The following is a 22,984-nucleotide window of genomic DNA, read 5'->3' as shown; positions in this document are numbered from 1 at the left end:
TATTATTTTACGTTGGTTAATGTACTGTCTAATATGGACAATATCGTAATTGCGAAGCTAGACATTTTTTGTCGCTAAACTCGAAAAAGCAACTTTGCCCGTCGCAACGAAAAGGTTAATTAAAGGTGAGTACATGAAAGCTACTTGTGTGCCTCAAGCCGAATGTCCTCGCTTTTAATCACTGGCGAAAGTATGCTATACCGGCGTCGGTATTCATAAAGGAGCGTGTATCATGTCGCGTCCTTGTTAATCACCAACATATCCCGGGATGTTAATCATGAATATTCAACGTACGAGGCTGTGTAATCTTCGAGGAGACACAACAATTTAAAATCCGACACGGTCCGTTTGAAGTGCGCACGTGACAATTATTTCCCATACGTGTATCTCGCGTTTAAGCTAGCTACTAGTGACTACTCGTTTTCACGATAGCGCTACGAGATCGAAAATCGCATCAAATTGTAGAGAAAAAACTTTGTCTTAAAAGAAATAGCAAATATTATACCTGCTTATTAATTAGACACGAATAATTAAAATACAATTCAATTAAAATGTATAAAAGATCAATATCTGTCAGATACTTTCAAAAATGTCAAAGATTAAAGCATTCTCTAAAGCACTAATTGTAAGTAAAGGACAGTAATTATGACTGCATTATTAAATTATGTTACGTAGCTTTTAATGTTAAATTCAGATTTATTTTGCTGACGCATATATTTAATGTATAAGACGATAAAATATAATTCTCTTTTCTATAATTTTTATATTTATAAATTTTCCACAACTTTTACGTTTTTTTTTTTTTATTTAAATAATTGAAAGTAAAAAATCCACAAATATCCAAAACAATACTGTGTAAATCATAATTTGTTAATTAGGTCACAGAGAAAGAGAAAATGATATAAAATTGGCAGTCTTAATTTAGACCGAGAATAATTTAAGCTACAGTCCTAAAACGTATCATTCTCGTTCTCGAATCTTAATACGTTTTTTAAACATCTATCCGAAATCGTTATCACTAGTCAATTTCCTATCTTATTTTACGATCCTAAATGCGGCCGACAATAATAAATATAACGACAGTGTGAAATTCAGCGGTGTCATTAAAGCTGGATGCGCGCGAATTCAGGACGCGTTACTGCAAAATGCACCTCTTGCATACAGCGCATTCGCGACGTGCATACGCGACGACCTCGCGTAATTTACCACGCTTTTTATTGTCGTGTATTTACGGGGCATCACTTTTTCGTCTGCCACACCTTTTAGTAGTATGTACTTAGGAACATCATTTTTTTCCCACAAGCACGTCGCGTAAACTTCGTACAGCAGTTTATTCTATCTAGAAGACGTAAGATTATATACATGCGTCTTATCTCGTGCATTGAATATGCATTATACCGTGTTAAGCTATGTATTATTCCGTGTAAATTAATTAAACATTACGTGTAAACTAATTAAACATACTCGTTCACGAGTGTGAATAAATGAGTATAAGCTATATGAAAATTAAACCAAAAATAATAAAATATTTTGCTGAATTATGGATTAAACATGCATAAAATAAAGATAGGCATTATTAATCACAAAATGGAATCAGTATATACAATAAAATGAAAGAAAGTTGGAGTTTTTTTATTTTTATATGACACACATTTTACTTCCATTGTGAATCAACATAATACGTACATATTAAGAGGGCGTTATAATGCTGCATTTTGTTTTGACGTTAAATCAAAATATATTACACACAAATAATTAATTCAATCATTACCAAAAGTACTCTACATAATGTAACTGATACAAATTTATTACTAGATTGAAATTGATGCTTAAATAAAATGTTCATTTCACGTGGACAATTCATTAATTAAAATATCTAAAGTATGCGCAAAATTATTTCGGATATGTTACATTAACGCAATAACAATGGACAGCATTGCATAAAAAGAGTTATTGGACTCTATCAATATTGTCAATTATTGTAAAGATCCGCATTTTCCCGTAATTAATATTTAATAATAATATTTAATAAACCATTATGTTTAACGCGTACGTGCGTATCGCCGTTTACATCTGCATATAATTTTCTCCGCCGCGGAGCTATTTATTTTACAACCGTATAACCTGTATAAAGTGATCAGCCATCAATTCGTAACAGATGTGTTTGAACATGTCGAATCCTCCTGCCGCTAGATGATCGCATAAATCTTTCCATCATATCATCACCTCGAAAATTCGAGCGGTTTCCACGCGTGATATTCCAATCGGATACGAGACAAATTATAAAACGGAAAATGAGAAAAGCTGGTGAGAGTGTTACACCGGACAAGTTAATTAAAACCTTAACGGTGCAGCGATTACGTTTCTCATTATCGTCGCTCGAACTGAAGTTTCCTATGATACGTAGATAGTATATTATTTAATGCAGAATTCGCGAATTGTAATGCCAGCTGTGCGCTACTGTTGACTCGCAGGTTGCCGCGGATTTCACGCGTGAAACTTAAATGCATCATACTCTGACGCTTTCTGCTATTACACGTTGCATTCTCGCTCTGGTTTGCACGCGGCCGAAATTTCAATTCTCTTAATACTGCAGGATTTATATACATACCAAAAATTTTATATAAATACAAACCGAATTTAATTATATACTTGTTTCTTGAAACTACTGTAAATTTGTTGTTTACTTTTATAGAAAATGTACATAACATTGTTGATCTTAACAAATAACATTTTATATTATTCTACGAGAAAGTCTTCTCATCAAGAATATCTCTTAATATGTTACATAGCTAAATGTTAAATTCAATTGATTATTTCTATAATATCAAGTTAATAAAATTTTGTCGCATCTTCTGTTTATAATTACGGGCTATCTATATTTTGACATATACTCTTTAAAAATATGGTGTAAAAAATATGACATAAAGCGTCTCTCCCGTGTGACACACCGCAACTATAAAGAATCATGATTTATTGCACCAGCAAGACGTTGCCCCAATTTCGTTAACACCTCTCAAATTCTTCGAGGTCGGGCGGTTTCGAAAACGCGGGACAAAACCACAGAATGGACATAATTATTTTCACGCTACGGAGCCGGAAGAGAAGCTGAGAGAATATTAATAATATATAATATATTAGGTATATATATAGCGAGACGACGCAGCACATAAAGTTTGCCGTAGGGAAGCATAGGTGCAAATTGTCCGGTCACTCAATTGCAGGCACGGAATTTCGTGCTACAAGTTTCGCTTCATGTCTGGGAAAAGGTAAAACTACTACTGACCGCAGTTTTTGTACGGTTTAACAGGATCCAGCTTGCAAACCTGTCCATTCGTTCAATCTTTCGACTGAAAACCCAACTGTGCGGTCATAAATGTCAGCGAGAATATTAGACTATTTTAATTTATCCAAAATATTTAACCGGCTCCCAAATGAACCCCTAAATGAGCTCGGAATATCATTCCAATACTCGAGCGAAGAAATTGACTATTATAGCATTACGCCGCATCAATTTGATTTTATTCTTCTAAAGCAATATGCAATTTTCATGGTGTATGAAACAGAAATTAAGCTCCAAATACACTTGTAGTTTTATTTGTAAAATTTTTTTAAATTAGATACTTTTTAATTATTGCTATAATACTCTTAATTTATTTATAGATACTTTTTAATTAATTAATTTTTATAAATTGCTTTAAAAGTGTAAACATAATTGATACAAATAAATATAAAAAGTAAAAATAATCCTAAGTAATTCAGCGATTAATTTTCAATATCCTCGTTTTTATATTTCCGATTAATTTGTTTTAATTTTCTAAATTATTTTAGCTTTCTACAAATTTTTCTACAATGTAGATCAAAACGAATCTCACGCCGAATATGAGAATTGACGGATAAATATTTACATATTTAGAGAATATTTTTCAGATGAAAATTTCGTTCAGTTTGATCGTCAATATGTGGCAATTGTGAAAAATTGAAAGGCAGCTGCGACAAATCGGCGCGATAACGGCAAAATGCAAATCACGGACATCGCATTGTCGACTTTTTCCAATCCTACGAATAGGAAAAGCGGAAGCGTTTTCGCAAGAAGCCAATTAGTCGTTCGTTCGTGAATCCCTGTACAGAAGCGTGAAAACGACGAACCAAAAACGTGACGTTACGTGTAAACGTTTGTGCGCATTACAGATAAAGTCAAGAATAATAATTATACACCACATCCTAAATTCTAGCTTATAATTCTAGCACATAACATGATTAATATATAATAATATTAAATATGCTGATAACTATATTCGCACAATTTTGAGCTAACTTACGAAAAGCAAAATTACTCGCAATTTTTTATAACACTAAATTTAATTTTAATTTAATTTAATTTTCGCTAAATTAAATAAAGAAGTTTTACATAAAAGAAAAATAGGAATTTTCAACTGTTATATAAATTGATAAATTAGTACATTATTAATTTAACGAAAAAATTTCTCATATGCATTTTTGAAATTATTCTCTTGAAATATAAATATTTCTTTTATTCTATATATAATAAATATATATTAATGTTTATTCTGAAAATTTTAGCTGCATTCAAATTATGAAAGTTTTAAACAGTGTCTTTTATACAAAAAAAGGAATATAACTTCTCGAAAGGAATAACCTCTGGAATTATTTGTTAAGAGATAACATAATAATACATAACTTTGTTCAAACTTATTTTTGTAACGAATTATTTCGCTTATTATATCCAATGACGATCAATATATGTCTATTGCATCAACGGCGCTATACGATAAGACGAGCGAAGTTGGACGATGTCCGGATTCGGGACTGCTTGAGAATGCACGAACGCTTTCACAAAGTTTTAGCTGCAAATTTCGTCGACTCGTGCCGATGGCGTGCGCCGGCTTATCGTCGCTTTATTGCACTGGCAAACCCTCTCATCGTTGGTGTCTCAAAATAAATTTTCTCGAGATAAATAGGAGTTCCAGTTTGTTCGAGATAAGCAGACCAGGCGTGCGGTCAAAATATAACGATACTGGATACTAAAGTTCCAATTGATGAAAATTTCCTCATATTGAATGCAGGAAAAATATGAAGATGACAATATTTACGAAGTTTTAGAATTATTAATTTTAAAGTTGAGCTGAGATGAATCTGCAACGTAAAACGCACGATTCTTCATTTGTGGATGTACTTCATTGGAAGTTACGGCGGTAATAGAAACGGGGAATGATAATTTATAAGGAGATAATTCTCTTTCCCGCTCTCTCTCTCTTTCTCTCTCTCTCTCTTTCTTTCTTTTAAAAATATGACATCTTAGGTTGAAGACGTGAAATATGTATAATTGTTAAATTTAACTAGTTTTGCGCAAATCAAAAAGTCTCGAAAATTTATGTAGTTTTAAAGCAAAATACATTTATTTTTACCATACATAAAAATGTAATGCTCTTCGATCTGTGAATTATTTATTGATACAATTTGATTAAACTTAATGACACTTGATTTATTAAGGACATCCATATTTTCAAAGAATATTGATATTTTTTAGATTTTTTTCAACTTTGTTTGATCGATCCATCAGTTATGAAGCTATATAGGTACTTGATTTAACTAATGCATTCTCCATTTAAATAAACAATACGTCATGATTGATACTGGTCCCGACATAGTCGTCTCGCAGAAAGCTCAGATATTTCAAACAAGAGAGAAAGGGCAGCTTGGAAAATCTAGCGACAGCTTAAAATATTATAAACCCAAGTTGCCGAGTTCTCGAACTGCCGGATGCATATCGAGCGCGCGCGAGATTGCCGAGGAAAACTTTCCACCTGGAATCTCGTTGTCTCTCGCGACGAGATCTCACCGTTGGAGTTTCATCGTCGATGTCCACGTACATATTTCCCCCGCGATAAATAAGGTTGACCCATTTAGCGGAGGCGACGTAGACGACTATACCGAAGAGGGGGTGGTGTGCGAGGGGTCAAAGTGCATTGTGTATTCCAACGTAGTGGCAGCGCAGTTTATACAACGGGGTCGCAGTAGCAACATACCAATTAGCCGTTTTGCATGGCGACCCATGCCGACTATACGCGTCGCGGCGTTTCCCCGGTTCGTACGAAAAAAAAATTGCTTGCAACTTCAAAAAAAGAGGCTCCCTCGCCGATGGTGTGCCGATACGCTCGAGCGCGCGAGTTATCGAAAGCTTACATACAGAATGCGCATCGATCTTCCTGAACTTCTCGAGAAGACAAACTCTCGTATAAAATATTGATTTTCATATATGTCCCAGATATACCTATCAATCTGCATCACAAGCGTCGTAAAATCAAAGTGTCAAGAGATTTCATCAGAAGATCGAGCAAGTACGTGCTTATGTTTCTGTTCTGTCACTGGTTATTCGTTACTTTTATATTGTACTAGACATCACAGACGTCTATTTAACTTTAACATTATAACTAGTACTATTGCACTATTAATCCCTTACATAAAATAAAACTGTCAAAATATACGATGAGACAGAGGCTCACGAAGTCAGCGCAATGAGAGAACCAATCAGCATCATCACTGGAGAAATGTCAACAATAAAATTTCTTACACGACTTTTTTATGAGTGGATGGATGGGCGGAAAATTACGCCCACAAGATTGTTTCGCCTTTATCTTGAAATTGACTTATTGATAGCTTACTGCTGCGTTTCGAAGGGCATTTAGCGAGAGGCAATCGGCTAAAATTGCAGACGGTAATAATGGCGATGAACGGATGCCAGACGATAAGCTGCAAAACGATAAGCCCCTGTTTAAGTAGCAGTTAAGTGCAGATAATTAGCTACGATAATGACTAATGCATGCGCAACGTTTTATTTGCTCAAACGTCATGCAAACGTGTGTCCAATTATTCGCTCGTAATAATGTTCGACATTGAGCTTTATCGCTCGCGGAATGAGTAATGAGTAATGACTCAATGCCATATAACAGAACCTTAAGACTTGTCACAGGCTTCCAAAATTTTTTTTAATGTTTGTTTAAAATTGTATTATTTGCCGTGATAACACCCGGCATCGTATGTATCATTTTATTATTTATTTAATCTATTATATCTTCGAGATCTTACTTTTCTTAATTAGACCTTAATTATACTTTAATAAATGTAATCAGTAAAAACAGTAATAAAAACTTAATGATGCAGCATTTAATCTCGTGGAAGTTTGTCGAAAATTGGGTGGAAATTAATCATGCAAAGCGAGATCACAATGTTTTATGAAAAAAAATCCGGATTTGCTATTATTATCTCCACTATTGTCATTTCAAAATAGAAATATCTGCGCTTAAAAATATTTCATAAAAAAAAATTAGATAGAAAAAGTTTCTGAAAATAAATAAAATTAACAAAAAGATTAACAAAAATTATTCAAACTAATAATATTTTACAAATTTGATTATGTTCTAGAATATATAATATATAATTTTTTTAAATAAAACATAATATGTTAATAAGAAATAATTCTATAATATATTAGTTTGCTTAATAAGATATTTATTTCTGAAAAAGTTTTTGAATTTTTTACATAAATTATTACATCTAGTTTTAGACATGTGCGCACACTTATGACAAAAATTGTATAATTACTTCGAAAATAACGGCTACTACGATGAATTATACATATAATTTTCTAGTAATTTAGATATGGAACATTCTGCATGTAGGCATTATAAAACAATGACGCAATTAGTATGATAGCAATAGTATATTATATATATATATATATATGGTTTACAGAAGTAACATACGATAGTAAATATTCCATTCTTGTTGCATTTCTGACTGAGCTAGCAGTCGTCTTAGCACATATTAGGTAAATATATGTATACATATATTACAATGATATATATATTGTTTACAGAAACAGTTAAAATATATTAACATATATTACAATCTCGCTCCATTTTTTTGTGATTATCAGTTTTCACCAGAAGAAGATACAGGAGAAACAAGGAAAGAAATCCCTTAAAATGCCTTCCTTGAATATGTCGTAAGTTCTGTTCAGTAGTTATTATTTAAGAAAGTACATACATCTAAAACGACGGAATAGAAAGTCACTTTTCTGAATTTTTTAAAGGAAAATACCCAGGTAGAATAGCAAGTCACAATAAAGTCATGTGATGTCAAAATCAAATGATGTCAAAATGTGTCGATTTTTTGTCACTTTACCATCATTTTATCATTTTGACGTCCTTTGACTTTATTGTAACTTTCTGTTCTATCTAGATATAAAATAAGATTTTATTATTAAAAAACATATATAGGCTTAAAACATTTTTAAATTTTTATATTGACACTTTTTAAAATGACATGGTGATACTACAGCAGTTGACTTCAAAAGCATCACAAACCGACTTTAAAAAATGGTACCAGCCGAGATAGCTAGAAAGAACGCATCTGCAATAAAAAATAAAAGTTTTTCTTAAAGTAAATTCAAATATTTTTTCAACGTTTTAAAAAATTTTTATTTTTCAAACAAAGTGATAGATGTTTGAAACAAGCGTATCAATTTTACTCGCAAACTTTTATCATTAATTTTGCAATTGCAGGCGAAGAAATGTATAAAATAAAAAACCCTTACGATGCTAAAAGCAATTTAACATGTAGAGTAAACATATAAAATTTTAAATAAATTAATTGCAGATGCGTTTTTCATGGCCATTTTGTGACTATTTTAACTAGTAAATAATTAAGTTCTTATACATATAGATTATTATTATTTTACCCTGCAATTTGTAGAGTTTTTTAATAAGGTGCGTATAATAAAACATGACATTAGTAACTTTTTAACCCTCGGTGATCACACTTCTTTTTTGAACATTTTTTAAGGATTTTTTTGAACATGATGTCCCTCAAAAAGTTAATTTTTTTATAATGAGAATACATTCTATACAATGTTAAAACTTTGATCACTTGATCCTTGATCCTTTGATTCCGTGTGACTACCGAGGGTTAAACGCATAGTGTAATTAGTGTATTCGCACTACTTCCTATTTCTAATTCCTATTTCGCGATGATATTATAGATATCATAATTCATAATCTCGAGGTACCCCGAGATACCACGAGGCATCGTGTAGGTATGTCTGCTTTCGCGCGTGTGTTATATTACGAGCGTGCTCGAACGTTACGTATTACAGAGATCAGTATGACACTTTTATTTTTAGTTGTCACGACCTGTTTGACGAACGAGGAAGAAAATGATGGTCGGAAGTGCAATCGCGTCTCTACGCTGCACTCGATGGCTTATCGATCTTTGCATTTCCGCGCACTAGCCCCAATAAGTTGACTTATAATAATACGAGATGCTGATTGCCACAGCTTAAACTCTTGAAATAAAAAGAATAAATATACTGACAATGAGAGAAAATATGTATAAAGTGTATATTTTTTTTATAAATAAGAGGGAAAAGAATAATGAAATTATATAATTATATAAATAATAATATAATATAATAAAGAATATAATGAAATTCTCGTGCCTCTCTAAAAAGCACCGATCTATCGATAATTAGATTGAACTATGTATAAAATTTTATTGAGACATAAGATTTTATTGAAAATGTACTTTGTACATGAAACGATATAGCTGCAAGATACATAACACTCTCGAAGAATGTCAAAAATTTATTACTTTAAAGGAAACGTTTAATACAAAAGTGTTTATTACAACATTTATGTAGAATACCAATATTTTTTGTACATAAAGTGATTGATTTTTCGATATAAAAACGCGACCTCATTTCTCCAATTTTTTGAGTGTCATCAGATATTTTGTAGAACACTGCAGCTTGCCTCGATATCTTTCATATTGATGGAGTATCCTAAGATCGTGGGTATTCTAAGATAGACAAAGAAATATTTCAAGTAAAAACTTTATGATGTAGAAAACTATTCGCAATTTACTTTAACTTTTTGAAGACATCAAATATCTTAAATTCGATACTGTCAAAAAAAAATTTTAATTTTTCCAAATATTATAAGTCTATAGCAATAAACGGCTTTCAATATTGCGAAAATAGAATTTAAAACATTGTTTTTATGTATTTTAACCATGAAATTCAATTAAGATCAAATATATCGAATTAATTTTAAAAAGAAATTATTGTAATGCTTAAATCTATGGAAAATATAAACAGAACATAGATATCTTTTATTCTTAATTCCATTTTAATTACACCTACATATTTTATAGTCAAAATTTATCAAATATAAAAATAATTAAAGAGAAACTGTGCTAGACTCTTGTATTTTTTTTCTGTATAAATTCTTTATTTAAAAATAAACGTGCGAATTTTCTATCGGTACTGATACTCGGTACACCTCGATGTATCTCTTGCGCGACAATACCTCGTAAGGATCAATAAAGGATTAAAGCGCTGTCTTCTTCGCTTCGCGTGTATCGAATTACTGTGCGGACCGCATCGGTGACAAGGTTCAATCTTTTCGCAAAGTAATTAAAGACTCGCTATACAAAGTGCGCCAGCGCTCGAAGAATATTCGGTTTCGCATATTTAACGCGCAAGGAACCTTTCGCTGCGATGGTACGCGTGCCGTGAAAGCGAATCATTTCGAAGGATATTGCATTACAAGAGGCCCTGTTCGTGCAACGCGAGAGACGGGTCGATCCTAGCTAGAGTCTAGATACATTCGAGAGAGAGAGAGAGAGAGAGAGAGAGAGAGAGAGAGAGAGAGAAGGAGGGAGGGAGAGAGAGAGAGTTGGTAGGCTGCGGAATGCAAAACCAGACGATCTAAAATGCATGGAGCCTTCGAACGGTATTCTAAAATATTTACACCATCGGAGCACAATCTCGCAGCCACTATTCACCGATCGGCTTTCCCGATGCAAAACTCATAGCCAGTAATTATGCAACATCGGCTGCTGTTCTATCGTATAAATATTTTACTGATCTAAATAGATGAAGTTCACCACACGACCTTTTTTTCGGAAATTGCCTTGTATAATAATGCTTGAGTCAAATTTTTATTATATACTTGCGTACATAAATAATACAATATTTTTATTATATTATTCATATACGCAAATGTTCCATTATATGATTAAACCCAATTTTTAAAAATTGACAAACGTCAAATGTGTGTGTGTGTGTATCAAACAAAACATAAGTACAATCGAAGATAATGACTTGTAATCAATTTATAATTAAAAAGAATATGTTAACATAAAATAAAAATTTACTTTATATTTTATTAATTAATATTAATAATGAAAAAGAAACAAATATAGATATTCCAATAATAATATGACGTGGATATTACACGCTCGGATATTACACGAGCGCAGCATCGAATAGTTTCAACTTCGATAGAAATTCTCTCAGCTTCACTTTAAAAATTGTGTCTTTATCGAAAGGAATCTAACTGCGCCTCTGATCTCGGTGGTAAATTTTAAAGCTTAACCTTTTCTGCCGGGAACAGCGTCGACGATCAGATGCTCTTCCCAGATAGCCGTGATGGCGTCACGTTTCGGCATTCCTGTACGAGAAAACCCTCTTCTCTTAGGGAATATCCCCCGCGAAATATTCTTCCACCCCGCTCACCTATTCCATGTACCGGCGCACGTACACCGCGCGCTCAGGCTTCGCGGGATTGGCAAGTCGGATGCTGTGCGACCTCCCCAGGTGCCCACACGGTGTACTTATCCGCTTTCTTTTTCCCCAAGACAATTTTCACTCTTCTGGCAATGTGATTTAACGGACCGAAACCACACTTTCCATGCATATTTATGAAAAGTTGCAGGAAAAAGCTTTACCGTGCAACGTTTGGCTGAAAATTAGAACGCTTGCGAAATACGTCACGGTACGGTTTTTTGCTATAGACGATATAGACAATCGATATGAAGCGGCTTTCATAGATTTTCGGATGCTAAGTATTCTCGAAGTGATATACATTTGTACGTTTCCCATTTGTTTTATTATTATTTTATATGCAAAATTTACCAAGTATTGAACTTAAATTAATGTAATGGGCCTTATTATATATATTCTTCTTTTGTTATTAATCTTATTTGTGAGATATTGAGCAAATTTATAATGGAAATTTCTTTTAATATTTAATCACATTTTATAAGCAAAAACCGCAAGTTATTTTTAAAAGGTTTTTTGCTTAAAAAAGAAATGAATAATGCTTCTAAGTAAAGCAAGCTCATCAGTTACATCCTAAAGCTTATAAACTGTATGAAGCTTTAGTGTACACATATGAGTCATTTATTTTAGAAATTATATAGTAAAACATAATTAAGAAAAGATTTCGTTCACTAAATATAGTTAATCCGGTGTTTTTTGCATTTTTATTAAAATAATTTTTATTTTTATAAATATATCTATACATAAACATTATATTAATTAACAAGATTTTAAATAATCTTGATATCTCAGGTTTCCAAATTTATAAGTGTAGCGTTAACCTAGTTTACCCTCTACCTTTGGCAAAAATTTTATACAACATGATGGTATCGCTGTGAGCATTTCACCGCGGTCCCTCCGTTAACCGCTTGCAAACGCAAAAGTTTGCTTGAAAACAGCGAGACCAAGATATAAATGTCGCCACGAAACGAAGAAGCTGCATTCGTATCGGCGATCGTGCTCTCGCGAGGAAATTGTAGAATGCAAATGGCCGAGAATTTTAATCCGCGAACCAGCGCGACAACAACATCTATAAGCCTCCGCTTGTCACTGAAAAATAGTGAAAAAGCGACGCAAGAGAAAGAGAGAGAGAGAATGAGAACAAAATGAAATAAAAATAAATTTTTATATGACGTAGATTTGAATAAAAATTTTTTTAGATATGCAAGATAGCTTCTTCAAAAAAATTATATAGTTGCTTAGTAAATTTATATAATTAATAATTTATGTTTTTTTTTTTTTTCTTTCTTGGTCCGATATACATACTTTCATTTATAAATTCTTGACAACGATCCATTTTTCCTTTATGAAAATGTGTGGACGCATTGATACTTTTAGGATTGTCCAATTGAAAATATATAACATTTTTGTATCATTTTTAATTATCCTTTGTTGTTGCTTTAAACAATTTGCTTTTGTTAATTTTATTGAATGGGCTCTCTCTCTCTCTCTCTTTCTCTCCCTGCCAGCTCCTTTCCTCCTTTCCTTTCGTCTGTGTTCGACTACTCCTCTTTACTTAAAGAAAATAAAGATAAAGACCGGAAGTAATTAGATCGACGCGAACCAAAGTACACACATTACGACCGCATCAGAAAGCGTACATTTCCGCCTTTCGATCCGCGCCGAATAAACCCAGTCTCGGTGTTATCCTTCAGGGAAGGCTTGCTTAAGGGCAGCGACGGAAAGTATTCCGGCTCCTCTTTTTCGTTGAAGCCAACGAGAAACAACGGGGACGGTATAAAATTCGTGGTGCGGGGCTGCAGCCTTTAGTCGTTAAATATTTATGAGGCCTGGTTCTCCATTTTTTCCCCTTCTTTTTTTTCCGACCGCGCCCAACCCGAAACTTTACAGTGGCGGCGTGGGTATTTGTCGGTGCCCGTCCGGCACAGCATCCGGACCGACGGGTCATCTGTTATAAAAATGGCGCTATGTTATAACAGAGAGGATGAGGACGCGAGGGAGCGTGTCCTCGCCTCTGTTTTTGCTGTCGGCGCGCGACAATTTCGTCGGATGATGAACGCGCTCTTCACCGGACGGCGGTCTTCATATACGTTCGACAGAAACGATTATAATTACGACCGCGTTAATATCGCACTTCATCGTCAGATAACGACGCAGCAGATGAAGCGATTACGGAATAAAACGGATTTTGTTGATATATCTCAAGCTCGTTAATCTATTTTGATAAATCTCATAACATTGTTTATTTCCCGAATCGCCAAGTTCGAGTGAATGTAGTTAATTGCAATTTGCAGCTTCTTTGATTCTGTCTTGCTATTGCGTTCTTCATCTTCCTCCTCCCCGTCTTTCTCTTTCTCTCGTATGCTCTTTCTCAGAAGTTGGGCTGCCTGCTTAATTTTATATTCCGGGCAGAAAGATTTCAGCGCAGTACCCCCTCATCGGAGCATACTTCACTTAATGGGTTGCTGACTTGGTAATTGCCGGTAGAGTACCACGTAATTTAGTCGTCCGTAACAAAGAGAGAGGAATATATTACCCCCTTTAAGTTAGGCCTCGCCCTTAGAGTTTAATGGAAATGCGAGTAAGAAAAATAAGTGCACCCCTTATAGGAGGAGACGGTAATGGGTGTTTGCCTATGAATACAAATGCACCGAATATCTCGCGCGTGCGTTTCACATTTCCCCGTATGAGAATCCAAATCATAGCAGCGTAACTACTAACGGCTACGCAGACTTTGCGGATCTTTCGGAGAGATGTCCTTAAACAGAGGAATAGAAGGAAAAGATAAAAAATCGCTCAAATTTTTGCTAAAGAATCTACCAAGTACTCTTAAGATGTAAGAAATTAAATCCGCTCTTGTGTTCTCTTTCTTTAATATTAATTCTGTATGTTGATAACACGTACTATTGCAAATTCGATCGCGCACTCGTGTGTCTCAATGACATGAGAAAAGCTCTCACAAGCTATTATACGATAATTTGTAATTATACGATAAATTGTAATTTTTACATTCTCAACAGCGTTTACATTCTGAGATCATACTCGACCTGTAAATTATCAATTATTCATGGATGAGTGCCGCGCAGTTTATTGTCCCCTGCTTACCGGGAATTTAAACAAAAAGAAGTGTTTCTTTCTCTTTATTTTTTAGATTTTATTTATCTCCTAATATATGCTCTCTGAATTTATAAAATTAAGGAAATAATATATTTAAACGCAAAGCGTTAAGTGTTAGATCTGTTAGAAATACAAAAATATTGTGTTCACATATTCCACACGCATTAAGTTCAATCTGTTCCAGTAATAAAATTAAATTACGTGTTTCGCACAATTGCGTGAAAAAATATTAGCAGGACTGTGCCGGAAACACACACGCATTCTTCGCGCGATTTGCAGCGTTTCAGGTTGGCCAATTAAACGGAGAGCTTTCGCGATTTCGCGCTTTCGATACGCCGCAAATGCTACGGATGCACATACCAATAAAGCAGTAATTAAATCCAGCAATTATATTGAACGATTCGTAGTCGGATCGCATTGCACGCGGTATTTCTTGTGAGGATTCCCTAACAGCTCAAATGAGCAACATATATCGAAAACAAGATATTAGCAAAAAATTCTTTCAGACTAATTGCTTGCTTATCGACAAGCAAATTATCTATATGGAAATTTGTTATTTAAAAACTACAGAGTTTGATAAATGAATCCAAGATTTCTATAGAACCTCAATGTTGCGACTGTTGCGAGTTTTAATTACATTTATATTAACGAATACTTTTTACAACTTAACTATGTCAACTTTTTTTTATATCAGCCAGTTAAATAAGAGCAGTTATCATTTCCATATGTATGATGGAAACAGGAAACTGTGATAGGTATTTCTAGAAACAGTGACCATCCTTGCGCTATTCTAATATTAATAATAGTTATTAACGATAGCTTCTCCGGGAGATTGTGTTCTCCTTAACGCATGTGATCGCCGAAACATTAACAACAATGATTAGATTTACTAACTATTAGGTTTTTATTATGGATTATTCATTCTACGAACTGTTGCGTACATGCTTATCGCCACACGTAGATCGACTCCTTTCTTTTATGTGCTATTTTTTCCCCTGTTTACGTGCAACCCCTTTAATGAATTTTCCATTTTTACTTAGCTTTAACGTCTGTCACATCTAAGAATAAGTACCTTTCGCAACTGAGTTGGTTAGAAAGCGTATCTTAAAAGCTCCGTAGTTAATAATATCGCGTAATGAATAAAGGAATATATATTGCAATAATATTGTAACAATAAGTGCTCGCACGACATGAAAGAAATATAAATATAGCACTAAAACCACTCAGTGCTATATATCATGCCAAGTCGTGCCAGTAATTGTAAAACAATCTTTGAGCGAACAAAAATAGAATAATTAACCCCTCGCAAACATATTAATTTGTGCACATTTCCTCTCTTTCTCTCTCTCTCTCTCTCTCTGTTTGTCCTCTCCTCCCTTCTCTATCTTTCTCGTTTTCGCTCGCAGAATATATTAACATTTAATTACGCATTAATGTGTACGCGCATGTACGTGATTTACATTTTAAATCCGACGCACGCTCATGATACACTCGCACCGCCCTTATTGTGTCCATTGATAATACTTTCCTATCGTTATATCCTTCGCGCACGTCGCACAAAATTTAATTAGCATTCAATATCCGCGCGATGTTCTCGCGAAATAAGAAAACGGTGGCCTAATTCTTTTTGATACGATGCAACAGATAATTTGAATGCAGCCGATGCAACGCAGATTCGCAACATAAAATTTCCTAAAGATTTCGTATTATTGTAAAGCTGACGCAAATTATTCCTTTTAAAGTGCTTACATATGTTTATAGTCTGTTCTTATACGGCATGCATATCAATGCCGATAATTTTCCGCACAGAGTTGCGATCGGTAACGACTTCTGTACCACATTAACGATAACGATAATGATAACAGCAACTTAATGCTGTACACTACATGTGTGTCTGCGAATATACACATGTATTTTCGAAAAATTTTAGAAAATGAATAAAATACATTTGTTTATTTAATTAATAACATACGTTTCATTAACAAATTATTGTCATTTGATATTTTATTAACGCTTTTGCATTCTATCTATATCAACAATTAATTATAATAAACATATGTTAAATATCAACTTGCGAATTAGTTTCGTAATTAGTGAATTAATACACATTTTGTAAACATTTAATTAATGTTTATTAATTTTAATTTAGCAATGAGCATATTTCGAGTGAGAAGTTATCTTTTTTCAAATCTTATTGCCAAATAAAACCTCAAAATATTTCAAACAATATTTAAACAATTATAATACTTAATAAATGAAATGATTCTAACCGAATAAACATATTTTTCACGACTAGTGTGAACGGAATAAATATACAAACTCCTGGCATATCGCATGTCGAATATGTATAATTACCGATATACAGTAGCATCTATGTATTTATAACTTGTTGTTGAATTAACACAAGTTGAGATGTTTGTTAATGCTATTATATTTTAAACCATAACTGTTTAATTTCTATTAGTTATATGTAACCAACGTAATATTTAACCAATTATTTTCCCGGTAAAATTTGAACCCTCAAGTATTATCTACAGTACTCTATATTACAATTTATAATAATCCAAGTAATAAAGTTAATATTTTTAATTGTAATTGTGGCAGCTTTATGAGTTACTGAGCGCTTGACAGCACAGCAACTCGACTACCATTTTCTCTTGAGCGCCGAACGGCAACTCGGTTAATACTTTCTCGCACACGCATCGAGGCGAGACCTTTCGCGCGAGTGCTTGCAAGCACGCTTAGGTAGCTTCGCCAACTGCCCGGGAGAGAACTAGGAGGCCCCAGTCATACCCATAAGTAAGAACCCCTACGATAGGTAATAAAAACCGCTATATAAAAGGGCGTATTAATGCATTCATCCTCATTATGTGGTAGAAGGTGGGTCCTGGTATAACGAGTTTTTTTATGTTAAGACTATTCATTAAGAAGGTACATAGCGAGCGTCGACGGAAGTCGGCGTTATAGCCTGCGGAGCCCGGTCAATACTACAAATCCTCTCAATTGTCAAGAAAGGATTTCCACCTGTGGAAGTTATATTCGCATTTGAACTCTACTATATCAGCTGCATACCGTATAACACGGAAAAAAAATTGCTTCAATTAAACGTCGACGTCACGAGCTGCCACAAACATAAATAGTTAATTCAATTGGATATTATTGGACTAAATATTTAAATTGTTAAAACATTATCTAATGTTTTTTGTTCATTAATATTGATGTTACATCAATAGGTTTTATCTCAATTAAACTGATGCTGTTCATACATTTTCTTTCTGTGTAGATTAGCTAACAAGATCACCTATTTGGAAAACTGGTGATTTTCACGCAAAAAATGCAACACAGTACATTATATGTAACCGTTTGGTTCTTATTTATATTCTTATTTATTGCACTGCATCATAAATAAAAATAAATAAAAGATAAAAATTAAAATTTGGGCATTATATTTAATATTTAATATTTAATATTATTTATAATATAGGTGACATTAATATTAAATATAAATCCATAGTTCCATCTCTTCCATTTCTCTCTATTTATTTTGAGTTGTATTAGGAATTAATATTGAGTATTACTCTTGACTAACGTTTAAAATACGTTTTATATATGGAGGGGTAAAAGTCATAGTGGTGTAAGTCAAATTTTTTTAAATTTGTTCTCGCGTGCGTAGATGCAATCTATACAATATATAAATTGCATCTATGCACACGAAAAAATATTTTTAAAAATTTGACTTACACCACTGTGGTTTTTACCCCTTCATATAGATTAACAATATATAAATAAAACATGAAAACAGACGACAATATTGCTAAAAATGACATTGAACACAAGTGTAAATATAAAATCCTATGCACATTTTTACACATGTATGCAAAATAAATGTCAGCGCTTTAATTATATTTTATTTCACGTTTTGCATGTAAATAACAAAGCAACCATTTAAGTAGTAAGCGAGAATAGCTTTTCCATAAAGTTTTTTCTATCGTGCATTTTCACACAGCCTCGAAACTCGCCGCGGAAATGCATTTGTCGTTTGCAATATTGCACTCACTGACGATCCCGGTGCATTATACGGAAACGTTTCGCCTTCCTTATTTACGGGAGGAGGAAGTACACCGTGACGTGTATTCTACGCAAAGTCATTTTCGCGAAGGCTTAACGCGTATTTCATGTTTTGTCGTAACGACGAGTAAGCCCCCCTCCCCCCCCCGTACTGCAGGTCGCGCTTTCGACTGTTCATTCCAAGTAATCCGGGTCTTGACTGGACGAGAAATATAGCGCGCCTCTTGAAAAGCGCAATGAATAACACCGCGCGCGGTTTCAGCTGGCCTTGTTTAGCATTTCGGTTGATCTGTGCTACGTTCTACCGTCTAGCCGTCTAGCGGGGAAGACAGATGTAACAATTTTTTAGCATCAATTGTTTTTTAATGTTATACAGATGCAAGAACATGTTTAAATAAAAGCGACATTTTACCATACTCGAGCCACTTGACTAACAAATGAAATGTAAAACGGTCGACGAAGATATTTTAACCGTGTCTATGTAGAAGTACATTTTTTCCGTAAACAGAAAATATATTATAAATATGTAATTAATATATTACGCAGAAAATGTTAACTATTTACAAAATTTTGAAATCAGAAGACTTGGATCCGCTTATGAACATATATTCAAGTTTAGGATGAAAATCTATCCTTTCACGAAACTCATAATTTCTGTTTCGTATAATTTATTTGGCTTCGGGAAATTAACTGAGAAACTCTTAGTAGTCTTTGTAATCACTCGGCCTGCGAGAAAGCGTGGGTAAAATTTAGGTAATTATAGCGCCCCACCTCCGTTACAAGCTTATCTTAATCCTCGCTTACGATTGTAAGTCCAGCTTTAACTTCTACATGCCATTTGGAGAACGCGGAAATTGAGTATTACGTTTACAGATTAAATTTTGTTAACGCATCGACTTCGGTTCTACTAGCCTACAGCGAAACTCTGCAAGCTATATGTGGTTTTTGAACCAACTTCGTAACGTCGGTCAAAGCAAAAACGATTTATCTCCGTAAAGCAGAAAATGTAACTCTCTCGTAAAATTATTCCGAATTCACGGAAACACCCGGCACCAAAAGCCGTACATTTCGTTGTATCATTAAATTCTCGATGTGCTCCGTTGTGAATATAAGTGTCTCTATTTTGAAACTTTATCATAATGTATGTGGCAGTGTATATTCATCAGATTTTTTTGAATAGGTATAATATTTTACAATAAACAAACTTCGAGTTATTCGTTTTTATTATTATTATATTATCATTTTATAGTGATACAGAAATTTTATATGCGTGAAAACATCACTACGAATAAAATATGAACCATCAAAGCAACATTATTCTTTATCCGAAAAGAAACATCTCAAGAAAAATAAGACAAACCTACAAAATATAGTTTGAGCATTATCATATTTATTTTTTGATAGACAGAGCAAAGCAGTTTTATTTTTGTATAATTTACTTTTTATAATCTTTATATTAAATATATTTGGTAAAAAATTGTTAATATCCATATTTGAAGATATAAAGATTGCAAAGTAATAGGATGTTGAAAACTATCTACTATATTCGCGTGTAATTTTTACGTTTCTCGAAAATTATCAAAGAACTCGCGAGAAGATTTGTTAATCGACCAATTGATCCAATCACCAATATCGACAAATAAAATTTCTTCGGGATAATCGCGCGTTATCGTATTGCGCGGCGGAAGTATTTTCCACAAGATTACCTCCCGAAATTTTAGGAACGCGCGACTGCCAGTGCTTTCAAAGAGTGCATTCACAATGCCAATATACGCTGTTCCTGAATGCAAGAATTCCCGCTTGAATGCACCATTCCGCAGTGGGAACGAATGAAAACACACTTTCGGCAGCCGTACTCGCATCCTTTGATATCGATCACACATGACAAAATTCAGTGGTGATTACGCCTTAGAAGCCAAATATATTAAACACATTTATTTAGATCATACGCGTTATGTTATTAGTTTATTGCAAAATATCCTAAAGTGTGGCTTATATAAATATGACACAAGTAAATAAAATCGCGAATATTTATATTACTAAATTGCTTGGAGATCTAATTAATCCTAAATAGGCCACAGGTCTAAATTATATAACATGTAACATTGCAATAAATAAGATAGCGCAAGAGTTATTTACCTGATTCCCAGGATTTTGAAAATTTTTTGCTAATCTTTCTATATACAATTCTTTCTTTATATATCTGAAGTATTTTTTCAAGTTTAGTCTGCATAAAATTTGTATATTACTCTTCGCTGTTATACATAATATTGTAGTTAGAATTATATTCCTTGTAAACACATTAAACAACTCATAAAATATTTTACAAATGTTAATGTTCACTTAATTGTACGACTTATTAAAATTGTACTACTATAATCAGAATATTAAAGCATTATTAAATAAAACAACATTGTGGTTACAACATCGTCAGCCGGTAATCATCGAATAACGCATAATTGATTACTGGTGAATCGTGCGAAAATTATGAAGCATCACATTGATAACGTAATAATCGTTCGCTGAACTTCACAGTGTAAGCTAGATTCACCGCAAAGCCGGTCGTGGCTTCTGTCAATTTGTCCGTGTCGACAGAACCGACAGATAAATTAAACGGATAAAGCAGAAATTAATTTAATGGGGTTTCGATTACACAATATAATTTTCTAGTATGACATGCATCATTCTAACTCGATGACAATTGTAATATAAAATTTATGATACCTTACCGCTTCGATATTATAATCCATAAGCATTTCACATTTATGAACGTCTTCTTTTTATAATAATTGTTGTGGCAACAAGAAATTATGTTACATTGTCCGCGTCAGTATCCTCGCTTGAAGCGTAAAAGGAAACATTTGTAAAAACAATATAACATTTGTTAAATTTGTTGTTTTTCCGTTATGGAAAGAATACAATTTACATTTAAATTAGTTCGGTGTTCTGTTAACGCCGACCTTTTAATTTGTCATTTATTCATTGAACAAATGTTTGCGATATACAGCGTATATGATCAAAAGAAGCATCACACATGCGTGTACACGTAAACATAATAACTTCTTGCCCGAAGTAATATTGAAACCCGACGATTCTTGCTTCGGTATTATTGACTGCATTTCCCTTTCTGCTTTCTCGCACAACTCTCGTTTCGTTTAACAAGAGCTATGGGAGCTTCGAAAGATGCACTGAGGATATACGAACTCTTTTGTGAGAATCTTTCGTACGATGGTAGACGAGGAAATGTGTGCATTTCGGTATGTACCTACATTGAACGTGAATATGAATTTAATATCATTGCAATTCGCCTAAGATCGCGAAAATGTGTACCTTATCTCTCCTGCGTTGCTTATTGCTTTTATTTGTCATTTAGTTAATTGTATAGAAAAATTTATGACATCCCGCTTATTAATACTCTTATATTTATAAAATAGTTCAATATGTTTATTATTAAGGTACTCACGATTATGTATATAGCCAAACATATTTATATATTTACACAATATGTTTAATTAGTAAAAGAAAATGAAAAGTAGTATGTAGCCTGAGCCAAAAGTTTAAAATACACTCAATAAATTGAAGCGGTTAATCGAAGTAATAGATCGTCTTTAATATTTATTATAATTCTATATAAGAATTAAAATCTATACTGTGAATAACTGTGAGCAGTGTGAGCCGAATAAAACAAAAGAGAGAAGAAAGAAATGGCAAACTAATCCCATCAAATGATCGACTGCTCCACTGCTCTTATTCACTTCTTTTGATCTACCACATTCTGCTGATGAAAGTCATGTAACGCGCAGCGTTTTACGTCAATCAAACGATTGTTGCAAACAGAGAGAAGTATGCGAGTGAAATGTGCATTCACTGCATTGTTCGCTTTTTAAAATAAATCGCGCTCAACTTTTCATCGGCAACTGCTGACACTTGAATGATAAATAAATTTTGTTAATTAAATTAATTAACTAAATTTTTAATCTAATTAACTTAGTATAAATTAAAAGAAACCAAATAAATTTAGAAAAAAATATTAAAAAGGAATTATGCATAAGGATCAGCGTTCACAAAAAATTTTATGTATATACATATTTACACAGTATTTATTATGTAAAAAATTATATAACATATTTTTTCTGAGGATTTTAACTCTTTTTC

The 22,984-nt window shown here is 33.4% G+C and overlaps 1 protein-coding gene across 3 annotated transcripts in view; it reads left to right on the top strand.

Annotated features, from left to right (window-relative positions):
• Positions 1–7,715: 7,715 nt before the first annotated feature.
• Positions 7,716–22,984, top strand: part of LOC139809707 (scoloptoxin SSD14-like) — a 34,429-nt gene continuing 19,160 nt past the window's right edge. Inside the window, exons 1-2 of one of the 3 annotated variants that reach the window (XM_071772823.1) lie at positions 7,716–7,852; positions 7,961–8,029. In XM_071772823.1, the coding sequence (XP_071628924.1) occupies positions 7,731–7,852; positions 7,961–8,029 (191 nt within the window). In that variant the 5' untranslated portion in view covers positions 7,716–7,730. Of the gene's footprint in view, positions 7,853–7,960; positions 8,030–21,996; positions 22,087–22,984 lie in introns of those variants that run through there. The other 2 variants (XM_071772824.1, XM_071772825.1) reach the window with 2 other exon arrangements.

Source organism: Temnothorax longispinosus, chromosome 3, assembly GCF_030848805.1.
Source record: "Temnothorax longispinosus isolate EJ_2023e chromosome 3, Tlon_JGU_v1, whole genome shotgun sequence".
NCBI classification, from domain to species: domain Eukaryota; kingdom Metazoa; phylum Arthropoda; class Insecta; order Hymenoptera; family Formicidae; genus Temnothorax; species Temnothorax longispinosus.
This window is presented reverse-complemented; position numbering and strand designations above follow the sequence as displayed.